General features: G+C 34.1%; 2 protein-coding genes across 3 annotated transcripts in view; one reads left to right on the top strand and one right to left on the bottom strand.

The window, feature by feature from the left end:
- LOC109034148 (protocadherin-15) overlaps positions 1–8,576 on the top strand; it is a 132,931-nt gene extending 124,355 nt beyond the window's left edge. Inside the window, exons 14-20 of the mRNA XM_019047145.2 lie at positions 771–832; positions 1,889–2,017; positions 2,757–2,871; positions 4,020–4,171; positions 4,796–4,968; positions 5,594–5,802; positions 6,243–8,576. Coding sequence (XP_018902690.1) covers positions 771–832; positions 1,889–2,017; positions 2,757–2,871; positions 4,020–4,171; positions 4,796–4,968; positions 5,594–5,802; positions 6,243–6,332 — 930 coding nt within the window. The 3' untranslated portion in view covers positions 6,333–8,576. The remainder of the gene's footprint in view (positions 1–770; positions 833–1,888; positions 2,018–2,756; positions 2,872–4,019; positions 4,172–4,795; positions 4,969–5,593; positions 5,803–6,242) is intronic.
- On the bottom strand, positions 5,898–12,421 carry LOC109034149 (uncharacterized). 2 transcript variants are annotated; one of them, XM_019047146.2, is made up of 4 exons: positions 10,930–12,421; positions 10,332–10,442; positions 9,333–9,509; positions 5,898–5,954 (listed from the first exon to the last, which is right to left on the bottom strand). In XM_019047146.2, exon 1 carries the CDS (start codon positions 12,238–12,240, stop codon positions 11,089–11,091), a length of 1,152 nt encoding a protein of 383 aa, XP_018902691.2. In that variant the 5' UTR covers positions 12,241–12,421; the 3' UTR covers positions 5,898–5,954; positions 9,333–9,509; positions 10,332–10,442; positions 10,930–11,088. The 2 variants fall into 2 exon arrangements, with proteins under 2 accessions (XP_018902691.2, XP_072156179.1); XM_072300078.1 differs by lacking the exon at positions 10,332–10,442.
- Between the last annotated feature and the right edge of the window lie 3 nt (positions 12,422–12,424).

Here is a 12,424-nt window from a genome sequence, read left to right as displayed (position 1 = left end):
ACGCTCGTAAATTTTGCCCTGAAATGGAGGAAACCGGAGAGAATATTAAAAGTTAACTTTGGCAAGAGAAAATAAAATTAATTTTTAATTTAAATTAGCTCAGATAGTTAACTCGGTAATCTCTGCAAGTAACAACTTGATTTTCAGAACAATCTAATACCATTTGAAAAAGAAAAATAACCAAATAGTACTTAGATTCAAGATGTAATGAAAGTATGTGTTATTTTATTTTTCCAAGCATATTCAGGGTGAAGAACACTTCTACTATCTGTTTCCTTCAGTTCTGCACACTATCTGAGAGTTTAAGGAAAAGATTTGTTCCTCTAGTTCTGTGCACTATTAAAGCTTCTAAGAAAAAGTTATTAACAGATTCAATTTAAGACTATTAAAAGTGGAGCAAAGTCAATGACTGGCATGGGGAGTTTTATATGGGTTGAAATGCAGGCAGCGGCTGGTTCAAAACAACAGCTCACCAAAGCCAATCGTAGAGGACAATGATCATGACTGAAGCCTTTTTTTGTCTACTTCTGGGCACAACATCCTGTCGCCGACATCCAAGACTTATGTTTTAAAGTAAAAGGCCTCAGTTTATTGGAGAAGAGCACGGATTACAGCTACATTTTTTAAAATCTGTACATTTGACTACTAAATCTTTAATGGATTCATGAGAGTTCAAAAATGTTGTGTAGTTTATCCTTTTTTTTATTTTTCTTTCTTTCTTTCTTTTTTTCTTTTTTTTTTTTTTTAAAAATTTGTAATTTTTTTTGCAGAATGCCACTTGTTTTGTGAACATCACAGTACTGAATGTAAATGACTGGGATCCCAGGTTTAGGTAAGGAAACGAGGATGATAAAACAAATAAGTAAACACTACCTCATGATTGGTAATACAGTCAGAGGCTGGACTTAATGAAAATTTTCGAAGTTGGATATGCAAGTTAAAAACAACCAGTTTTTAGCTGAGGATAAAAGCAAATTCTACTGAGGGAAATTCAGATAAAAATATTTTATAAACCTTATGCTGACAGGATATTTCTCTGATGGCTTTTTGAAAATAGCGTGTGACCGGACTTAAGTTTGATCAATGATTGTAAAGATAATTTGAAAAAACTCCCATCAACCACACCAGTCGTGTCTCGGATGATGGCCAGATATAAGAGTGAAACGTGTTAGTAACAACATTCAGTCATGCTGATAAGTAAAAATTTTGAAACATAGCTTTTTAGAAGTATTTTTAAAATGATTGAATAAATACATGTTTCTTCAAAACTATATGAGACCTTATATGTAACAATGGCGGATGTGAAGAATTACCATTTCGAAACACGTTTAAAAACTGTTTTGTTCACACAAAATTGTAATATGTTTGGCTCTGGCATAATAGACAGATCTCAAAGATCACATCTCAAGTATTTTCTCAAAATTTTCTCGATGCCAAAACAGTTTTTTGAATGTGTTTTGAAAAGATAATTTTTCACAACCGCCATTGTTACAGATAAGTCCTCATATGTGTAAGAAAATCCTATTTGGTCAGTGAAATCCAAGAAATCTAATAGACACAATAATTTAATTTGACTCAATTTTGACAGGTTCTTAAAAATTTTTAAGGACAAGTTTTCTACCTCAATCCACTACAGTGGGATAGTAGCACATTTTCAGAAAAATAGTGAATTTTTTAGGACATTCTCACCCAATAGCAGGAATTTTCCTTTAAAGATATAAAAAAATGTCCATTAAAACTAAACTATTGCGATGAAATAATGCTTATAACTACGTACATATCCTAACTCACAGGATCGTAAAGTAAAAACAAGAAAAGTGCCTTCCTTGCTTACATGAAGTTTGAAAATTTTTACCAAGTAGTAAAATGTCAATTTTTGAAATTTTAGGTATCCTCAATATGAGTTTTTCCTCAATGATGATGCACTAATACCTGGAAGTGTTGTGGGCAAGGTAGAGGCTGCGGATGGAGACAAAAATGATTACATTACACTTTCTCTGCGAGGTCCAGCAGCCAAGTAAGTAATATGATTATAATGCTAAATAGTCTAATGTCTGACAGTTATCACTTTAAATTACACTACAGATGGAACTCATTATATTTGACAGTTATGTAAAGTGACCGATCTGCAGTCATTTGCAATTGGTAAAACATATTTGATTGGGGTGCATACAAATTTGGAAAAGACTCAATGACTCAATAAGGATGGACCAAATAAACAGGGCAAAAAGTATTCAAGGCACTGTTACACATTCTGGTGTTAGTTAAAGGTGTTGACAACATGATACAGTTCTGGTTCCGCGAGGGGTCAACATCAGCTACGTCTTGATGAGTCCTGACAAGACCATGTGAACAGTAACTTTCAATATAGTCTCTTAATTGAAAAATCGATTAAAAACGAAAAATTGGACATATATTTCTGGAGGAAATGGTCTGAAGCACTTAAAACCTATACATTTTTGCCAATTTTGGATTGCAGGTTCAAATTTAAGTCTGTTTCAAGACTTGTCAACAAATACGAATTGTGGCAAGACTTAAAAATTGCTTAAACATGCTTATTTTCAGCTGCAAGCATCCAAAGATTGCAGCTGTTATAATAGAGGGGGGTAAATTGAGCCTTTTTGATACTTTTTCCTTGTCAATTTATTGAGTTGTAGGGGCCTATCCTGGAGATTTTTGAAATCAAGTTTTAAATGATCAGGACAGTCTAAAATGAGTAAATTAATCTGGTTTAATGTTTTACCTTCTTGTTGCAGGATGTTTTCAGTGAATGAAGAAGGAGTTATAACCCTTTGTGATGTCACTGCATTTAACAGTTCTACCGCTCATCTTGTGGCTGTTGCAACTGATAGCGGCATTCCACCAAGACAAGTGAGTCCTCTTCATTTTCAGAATCACTGCAAAACATGAAAACACGATCAGAAGCAATCCTGATGACAAATTAATATAACTGCCCGATTTTTTTGGGGTCTGGCTGAATAAAAATGAAAAATTGTGACGACTCAGTTCTTTGAAAGTAGGTATGTAAGGATAAGGTGCACACTGAAAACACTGAAGCAGCGTTGAAGGAGTGTTGATCCATGATTTTGGTAGTGGTTACAGATTAGAGCAAGAGTTCACCTTCTGTGTAAAAATTTGTATTAAATTCATAGAAGAAAAAAAAGAGTTTGCAGTCAGCAGTTCAAAGATAGAGATGAAATCAATGACTAATTACTTGAATATGAAATGACGATCACTCGGATTTAAACAGGTTGAAAATTGGTCCTGAATTCAGAAAGTTAAGTGCACTTAAACTTTAAACTTTAGAGTCAAAGTCTTAACAACTTCTCAAAAGGGATGCCTGTTAGCTTTTTAAAGTCTGATTCTTAACTGATTCTCTTATCAATATAAAATTTAGAGTTTGTCATATTGTTAATGAATTGTCAGTTTACAATTTTGAATTTGTGCCTCTTAAGAACAGACCAAATGGGCAAACTTTCAGTCTTACAATAATATACTGTGCGGAAATAATACCCTTAACTTAAACTAAATTTTGAGCGATAGCAAAATAATAGCAGCCAATTGATACCCCTCTTAGAGGATCGTATGTTTTCTTCAAAAATAAGACGCAGATAAAATTATATAATTAGTCAAGAATATTTCATTTTTGCTCCACTTAAGAATTTTTATATTGATGAGACTTTCATCAACACCCAATGAAAAGTAGAACTCATATTTTCGAAATATTCATGTAGAGAGTTAATATGATACGTTTCTTCAATTATCAAATATCTAAAATCGAGCGACAAACTAACTCCTAAAAGCATACAGTAGAGTAGAGTATGCAGTCAGCCAAGTCAGCCAAAAAGTAATTTCTCAGATTAATTTCTTGTTTAATGACCTTCATGCTCTTTTGAGAATTTAGTGATTTCAGCTATCGTAATTTATAAGTTTGAAAAAAAGGAAGAAAATCTTATTATAAATATCCTCTTCAGTTTTAAACTTTATGTTGTATGTTTTTTGCCCTCCTGCAAAATTAGGCTTCTGTGCCAGTGATAGTTCATATTCCTGGCGTCATGGTTGGCGGCTGGGCAACACGTGGACCTGGTTTTGTGACTACAGTTATTTTCGGAACCACTCTGAGCGTACTTGCACTAATAATTATTCTATTATTGGCCTACATCCACAAAAAGTAAGTTTTTTTTCTTCCTATTTTGTTCTCTTCTGCATTTATTTGTATTTTTCCTTATTTTACATGAAATATTTTGCTGTTTCTTAAAAAGGGGAGCAATTCCTTTTACAGGAAGCTATCTACACCTGAGACTCTGTGCTAACACATTTCAAAAATTATGTATTGTAGAAAATGAATATGCACCTTTCTGAAATTATAGTTGAAATAGGTTAATAATTATTAATGACCTTGAAGACAGTAAGATGCCTAAAAATTATGAATTTACTTTACTGCTTGAATGCTTCCTAAGGCATAGTCCTTTTATTAGTCGCCAAAATGTTATAAATTGGCTAAGGCAAAATTGCTCAACAAGGTAAAAGGTTATTGATTATAAATTCAAAAAATAAATGGAGAGTTACAAATATTTCAATCCAAGGTAATGGTGCTTTCCATGATATAATCAGATAAAACCTTAAGAAGTTTCCGATAAGAATGAGATATTTCACTTTTTCAGAGATTATTTTGGAGATATCAAAGCAATAGGTCACAGCTGAGGTACCTACCCAAGTTTTGCCTCATCAAATATACTGCTTAAAAATAAAACTGCTCTCTGACACTAATTCAACAAAACTTTTCTACTTCCAGTAAGAAACAGAAATCTGCCACAAGACTCGAGAACAACATGAATAAATTCGGTGGTTTTGTTGCTAGTCCTGTGTACCCAGAAAAAGTCGTAGGAATTGGTAAAATGGAGAACCCTGTATTCAATGGCGGAAGAAATACATCGCCTTCACAATTTAGCACAGCAACAGTTAAAAGTAAGTTTAAACAATGAAGACGTACAAAACACGAGAAGACTGACCTAGTCTGGTACATTTCGAAAAGTTGTTTTTTTAAAACTTTAGATGACAAGAAAATTGATTTGGACACCTGTTAATAAAAACTGGAGGATCAAATTGATTGAATCAAGAGGAACTAGGAAGTATACAAATCTTATATAAATAGTTGCTTTTGATGTAATTCATTTGCTCACAGTTCTTTTTAACGTAGGTAAGTAAGTAAGTTCAATTTGTCAAAACAAGATAATGCACAAAGTATAATTGCGGCGAGAGAGCGGAGGTTTCTCTACCCAGCAATGTATGGTATGTCATCAATAATTTTTTTTTGCAAATTTGCATCTATGTTGCTAACCCATGCACAAGAAGACATATCCAGGTATTCTTTTTCTCACATTAAGTAATTTTTAATGCTTAAAAGTTAAAATGGTAAAAGAAATCTTTGTTTTCATTATCATACAGGGGATACTTCGAAAAACACTGAGAAGTGAAAAAATGAGAAGAAAGTCGAAGCAACAAGATCTAATTTTTTTTCACAGGTACTTAGATAATCAAGAGTCTCCTCAATTCCACTAAATGTATTTTCCTTAACTTCATTTTTTTCCAGGTATAATGTCACCAAATCGTATGAATAATTCGCAGTTAAGCGCAACAACATCGCACAGAATAAAGCAAAAAATAGCTCCTGCTCCACCTCAAGTGCCTAAATTATCAACTCCTAGTCCACCTCATTCTAGATTATGGCCTCAGGGCTCATTTCCACGCCGAGTGAAAAAGCTGAGTTGGAATGATGAAAGTGATTCATATCAGAGAAGGGTGAGTAGAAAGTAGTCCTTTTTTTTCGTACCTAAATAATTTGTGTAGCAGACTTGAAAAGGTTTTTGCTTTTGAACGATCCTTGCAGTCCGCAAAAATTATCAGTCATTTTAGTTGTTAGCTTCCTTGGTGGTATTGACTATTTTTAGACTCTGAAAAAAAAAAATAAAAGAAAAAATTAAAATAGGCAAGTAAGGCAACTATTTTTTTCATTATTTCTATAACATGTTTAAATTTACGTTAAAAAAGTTATGAAAGAAAATCGGTATTGTTGAAAAAGGCGCTGAAAACGAATTATTATCAAAATTTTGTTTTACCCAAAATCATTTATATTGATGCTAAATACAAAAAAACTGACACATGTGCGGCAACAAAACTGAAATTGTACGTGAAATATGGAAAGAAATGTTTTATTCTTATATCTGTGCGCCTTCTTTCAGGGTGATGTCGACTCAGAAGTTAACTCTTCTCCACTGGCTCTGGAAAATAATAAAGGCTCAGAGCATATGAACCTTACCGTCTACTTCTAACACACTTGCGCTTCATTTCCATTTCATCAAGTCCTGAAATACTCATCTCGACTTTCATCTTGTCAATGTAAATATAAAGTTGATTTCTGTAATTTTCTCCATCTCATTTGCCTACCAAATCCTGGTTTGTATTAAGATGATTTGTCCTGGTGTTACTTAGGTTGCGATCGAAGTGCTATTTAAAGTAACACAGTTTTAAATAAAAAAGTGGGGAAACTTCGAGTTTTAAGGCAAATAAAATGATACTTATGGAAGATTTTGTACAAACACTAAGAAAAGAACTTACACACTGAAAAATTATCATCTGGATTTGTCTGCTGTGAGGGATGAAATTTGATGTGGCCTTGGATCTCTGCTTCAATTGTTATACTTTTTGGGAAACAATTTTTTTTATTTTTTTTTGGGGGGGGGGGGCATTAATTTAGAGGACTCATGCCTAGAGCCTATAGATCTTCGTTTTTTGGACGTATAACGTGTCCAAATTTTTTACCTAATTGAAGCAGTACATCCAACCCCAGTTACTTCTATCAAAACCAGACCCCAGGACAATTTTCTTCAAGTATGTGTAAGTAATGTATCTTAGTTTAATATTTTGCATTGAATCATAATGCAGCAATAGTGTGACCATAATATCTTAGGTGATCATTGAGAAATCTTGGAACCTTAAATCTTGCAAATACTGTGACTTTAGAGGAATTGGATGCCAAATAGTTTATCCAACTCCATCATTCTAAGTAAAAGGAATGGAACATATTTGAAAGAGAACTGCATGAAAAGTAAAAGACTATGTGTGTAATTAAGCATATTAAGTTACTATTGTGTGCTTGAACATATACTGGTGCTCAAAAGTAGGCTCGGACAACTGTGATAAGACACATTTTCTGTTCCTGCAATCTTCTTCTCTAAAATACTTCCTTGAGGTGAGGAACTCAGGGAAAAAACGATAAAGGTTCGTTCAAGTTCATTAATGAAAAACAAAGGCGTATCACTAAAACACATAATGTTTTATTTTTCAGAGCTGACATTCTGATTAAATCTTTTCTGAGAGGTATTTGAAAAAAATATTTTATTATTTTTACCTGATGAATAAAACTATTTAAGTTACTTACTTTGCCTTAAGAGTCGAAATAAATTAATAAAATGGCTAAGTAAGACAACAAATTTTTTCCTACACAGCATTGCTAATTATATCCGACTGATGGTTATTACATGTGACAATATTTGAGTGGTTAAAAGTAATATAAATCCCTTGAAGACTGCTGATGAGATTGGCAAATAAACTGACTGTGAGTTTCATTTGGAGCATTACAGGAAAACTGCATTTATTGAAACCTATAGTTAAGTATTTTGAATAAATTATAATTTGACTTCATAACTTTTCATACTTAGGTAAATAGAAAAGGAGCCTGCACACTCCTTCTTGGAATTGTACAACGATCGATTTCCAATTTTTTATTGCATTAAACTTGTCTTTTGATGCTAATCAAAAAACATCACAGCGTCAACTTTCTACAAGGCACTGTTTCTACACAATTCACTATTAATTACGCTATTAATTCGGTAATTATACTTGAATAAGTGAGGCCAGCGCAGCGCTTGAGCAAGGAGTTTCCTTGTTTCGTTACCTATCACCCAGCTGGTGATAGGTAAGGAAAAGAGTGAGAGAGAGAAAGAATCTGATTTGAACAGTGAAACGGAAAGGCATACTGAATCCAAGATAAGACTGCCAGGTTTTTCTTGTTTTCAGCAAAAGCTGAAAGATAGATATTGCCGTGCTGGCTTCACTGATTCAAGTAATTATTGAATTAATGGCGGATTGTGCGGAAATGGTGCTTTGTAGACAGTTGAGGCAATGATGACTTTTGATCACCATCAAAAGATGAGTTTAATCCAATTAAAAAATTGGAAATCAATTGTAGTACAAATCTCTATAAGGAGTGTGCAGGGTTCTTCAAGCCCACGGTTCAAAAAGTATTGTGCTTAAATTTTAGGAACGTTTTGAGAGAAGAAAATAAGTGGTTCAGTTGCAATTATAGTGAGTGTATTTTAAATCAAAAATTTTGAAAATGTAAATATAATTTCCTTTACATATAGCTTTGTATAATTATTTGATAAGTCTTTTACTCAGATAAAAAAATCATGTTCTACTTCTTACTTTTTTCATCTTTGTAAATGTGTCGAAAACTTTGTTGCCCTTATGGGAAATAAATGAATTAAAAGATAAAAAATTACTTACTTCTCCTCCTTCTGTCTCTTCTTCTTTGTTTCACAATTCAAGAAAAAATGATTTTGCAGTTAAATTAAAAGTAAAAGAAGAAATTACTCAAAAAAGTTTCAACTGGGTACGAGGACAGATCATGTTAATTGATAATCAATCAAGGCAATCTTCTACAGTTATCATAAGATTGCTCCAAGAAAATGATGACTTGAAAGGACTCCACACGGAATACCAAGAAATTCAGTGCCACCCAATTTTTTATATTAATTGATATGATGATTCTTAAGGTCTCCTGAGGACGATAAAAAATTCCAACACTTAAACTGGATTGAGTGTTAAAAATAAATTACAAAAAAAAATGATGCCAAAAAATTCCCTTTTCAGCCCTCTCCTTCTTGAGACTGGCACATAGAAAGTTCCATTCTAAAAGCTCAGCTTCCTCAGGAGGTCGTGAGGAACATCATATCAAATCATACCGAAATTTAGCCAGTCCTGAATTTCTGGGTGGGTATGCAATGCCCTCGCGTAGTTCTTTGCAATTTCAACTAGTGTGTGGCGCCTGGCGCCATAATCTGTGACCCAATACGCAGATTTTTAAAGAGATCTTAAGTAATCACCACGACCTAATGCATAGTACAAGATGGTCACTTGAGCTATATAATACCATTGCAGGTTGACCTCTCTATGAGCGTTCAGTGCAGAGGTTCTCTAGTGATAACTCATGAGGCACGCTTGGAACAGACAGCTGAGCTAAGAATTAAAGTAAAGAAAATTAAAATTACCTAAATTTATGCTTGTGAAATAGAGGGCTTCAGAGCTTCACAATTAAAGTATCCAAGGTTTTTAATACTTCCATAATCTGCAAAATTCTTCCCTGAGAAGCTTTGAAAAGATTTGAACTGGGGAACATTTCTCTTCCACACTCATTTATTGCTTCAGGTAAAGTTCATGGCCATGACCTGAAAATTGAAAATTAAGTTAGAGATTGAATTATTGTGAGAATGTATATATCAAGTCTTCTGCACTTTAGGTCATAAATTGTTGAGAATTTGCGACACAGGGCCGTACGAAGCTTTCCATTGTTTAACTTGCGCATTGAGCTGTTGAGCTAAGTCTGACCTGAAGCACAATTTAGTTTTCACACATATGTCGTTCACATTTAAAAATTGACCTACGGAAAAAATGCACCAGACAACCAGTTGAAACAAAAACAAAGCTTAATATTAGCAATGTGCAGTTAAGTACGCACATTGCAAAAATAAATGATAGATGACATTACTCAATAAAAAGCTGCTCTACTGATTGACAAAGAAGCCATGAATGAAATTAAACTGAATTTGGGTAAGTATTTCACTTTCTTTAAAATCACTCCCACAATCAATTTTTTTAGTTCAATTGGTGATTTGAGCCAGCATTGATATTGAAAGTACCTAGCAATTCACCAAAAATTGGCATTAACACCTCAGAGGAGTCAAAAAAACCTCATTTTTTGTTTGAAGAGCCTTCCAGCAATTTAGTAATAGGAATATTTGATTTTCCAATCCAGAATTTAAAAGACCAAGAGGAATAGGTATTGAAGATAAAATTTTGGGGAAAAATTGAAATTGCTCTGCTTAGGACTACTCTAAAACTTGCCGGAAGCTTTGGAACCAAAGAAATCTGATTCCTCATTCAAAAGTACCTTTAAGTCGACACCCATGATGACAAATTGATCTTGCCTGAAAGTTGAGTAAAATACAAACGAAAACATTGAAGAATAAGTAAAAAATGCGGTGTTGTACCTAGTTTAGGTAGCCGTGGAGCTACTCAAGACCTAGCTTGATCAATTTCTTGTTGAGTCTCAAAGATAAATTGGCAAGCATGTTGTAATTTTTCCCTCAGATTGAAATTTTCTGAAAGTTGATGATACCATTTATGTAAGTAAGTCCAAAAAACACAAAAATCTATTTTATTTTTTAACAGCTTAAAGGAATATTTTCATTTTTAGCTTGTGTGGACGGACCAACAGAATTGCACCAAGAAGCAATTTGAAAAAAAATGAGTTGGAAGTAGTGATGAATTCAATTAGGTAAGTAGTGCTTACTTTCCCCCGTCAAAAATTTATAATCAAGAAAAAATCTCTTGAGCATGAAGATACCTAGTTGCTAAACTTTGTCCTTGACATTGACTCTTATAGAGAGATAAAACTTCAAAACCTATTTTTCTTGGTTCAAACTTGATGTGACTTTGTGTATTTTTGTTCAACTCTCTTTTCAACTTTTTCATTTCCCTTCACTCAAGGAATCCATGCCTAATTAGATACATTGAGTTCTTTTTCTCCCTTCAATTATTCAGTCTAAGCTACTTAAATATAGGAGTTAGCGGAATGAAAAAAATTACCTGCAGTAAATACGAAGATCATCGGTCCCGCTCGAAGTTTCAACATTTCTATTTTCAAGCATGCACTAATGACAGTACACAGAGGATAAGATTTGAAGATGACAGCATTTTGCAAAGTAGTTATTAGTAGTATACTGTACTGTCTATTACTTTCGAAGTTTATTTTTTTGGTTTTTTCATAAGCACACTCCTTGGTAAAAATTTGATTGGTGTGACTGCAGGTCGCTTTGAAGCATTTACGTTATTGACATCTTGTTTTGAGAGATGAGAGGCAGAGCTTTGAGGTGCTTGAAGTGGAGATGAGGATTGATGTCCAGGTGGCTGAGAGTAACAGCCATCAGAATGCGATTGTTTCAGGGAGATCGGAGCAGTCCTCTTAATTTTCGTGGGAATATAATTTTTCTTTGAACCAAGACTAGCAGAGGACAACCCGGTGCTGCTTCCTGACTTACAAATCGAATTTGAATGAGAATCTGAGTAAGAACCTGGTCGTTTACGAGAGGTAGAGGGCATTGCTGGTATTACTAGAGGAGTCGTTTCAATTAAATTCTTTGAGCTGCTTTCACTTGCTGATCCCTCCAAAAGAGGAAATTGTTGATACATGCTGCCAAGATTACTAGATGGCATCGTCACTTGAGTACTAGATTGAATTTGTGGCAAGAATATTGGCGACTCCTGTGAATCAGAGCCAATAGTGATTGAGGGTGGCGGAAAACATAAATGAGCAGCAGCAAGTGAGGAAAGGGAGTTCGAAGCTTTGTGACTTTCCAGTGAACTTTTATCAGCATACCCTGCATTAAATGAGTTGTTCTCGGCAATGTGGTGGAGCTCATGATTCTTCACATCTTCCCCAAAAGAAGGCAAATTTCTTGTGCGCTTAGCAATTTCTCGTTTCCGATTGACAAGTTTCAGTTTTGTTTCCTGGATTGTTTCCAATTCTGGAGCATAACATACATGTAAAATACCACCGAAAAATGATTTGGTGTCGATAATTTTCTTGGCAAATCTAGCGGACTGAATTCTTTCAAACTGGACATGATAAACGTTGGTGAATTCTTCTTGCTCCGGTGAATATTGGTCCACAAGTTTCACAGATTTGACGCGACCATATCGCTCGCAGAGCATTGAGACTTCCGAGAGAAGTCCAATAGATGGCACCCCATGAATCAGTAGGTGTACGGATTCATCGTTAACAGTGTAAACTTTAACAGCAGTTAATTTCCTTCCTTGCCGATAAGGTGGTCTTGTGGTACATAAACTTCTCTGTTCATGATGAGGCAAAAACTTAATTTGGTTACCAGTGTGATCCATCGTTTCACCGATTGCACTATATACGAATTTTCAACATAAGTGAGACTTAAAGCTGAGAAAATGACTTGAAGGACAGGCGTTAAATAAATAAAGAATAAAATAAATGAATCAAGTCCTCATGGCTCTCTAACACATACACTAACAATAACAAAACAATAACCTCAAATTTTTTAAAATTCGTGTT

The sequence above is a fragment of the Bemisia tabaci genome, chromosome 4 (assembly GCF_918797505.1).
Source record: "Bemisia tabaci chromosome 4, PGI_BMITA_v3".
NCBI classification, from domain to species: Eukaryota; Metazoa; Arthropoda; class Insecta; order Hemiptera; family Aleyrodidae; genus Bemisia; species Bemisia tabaci.
The sequence above is the reverse complement of the archived record's forward strand: the minus strand, read 5'-3'. Positions and strand labels throughout refer to the sequence as shown.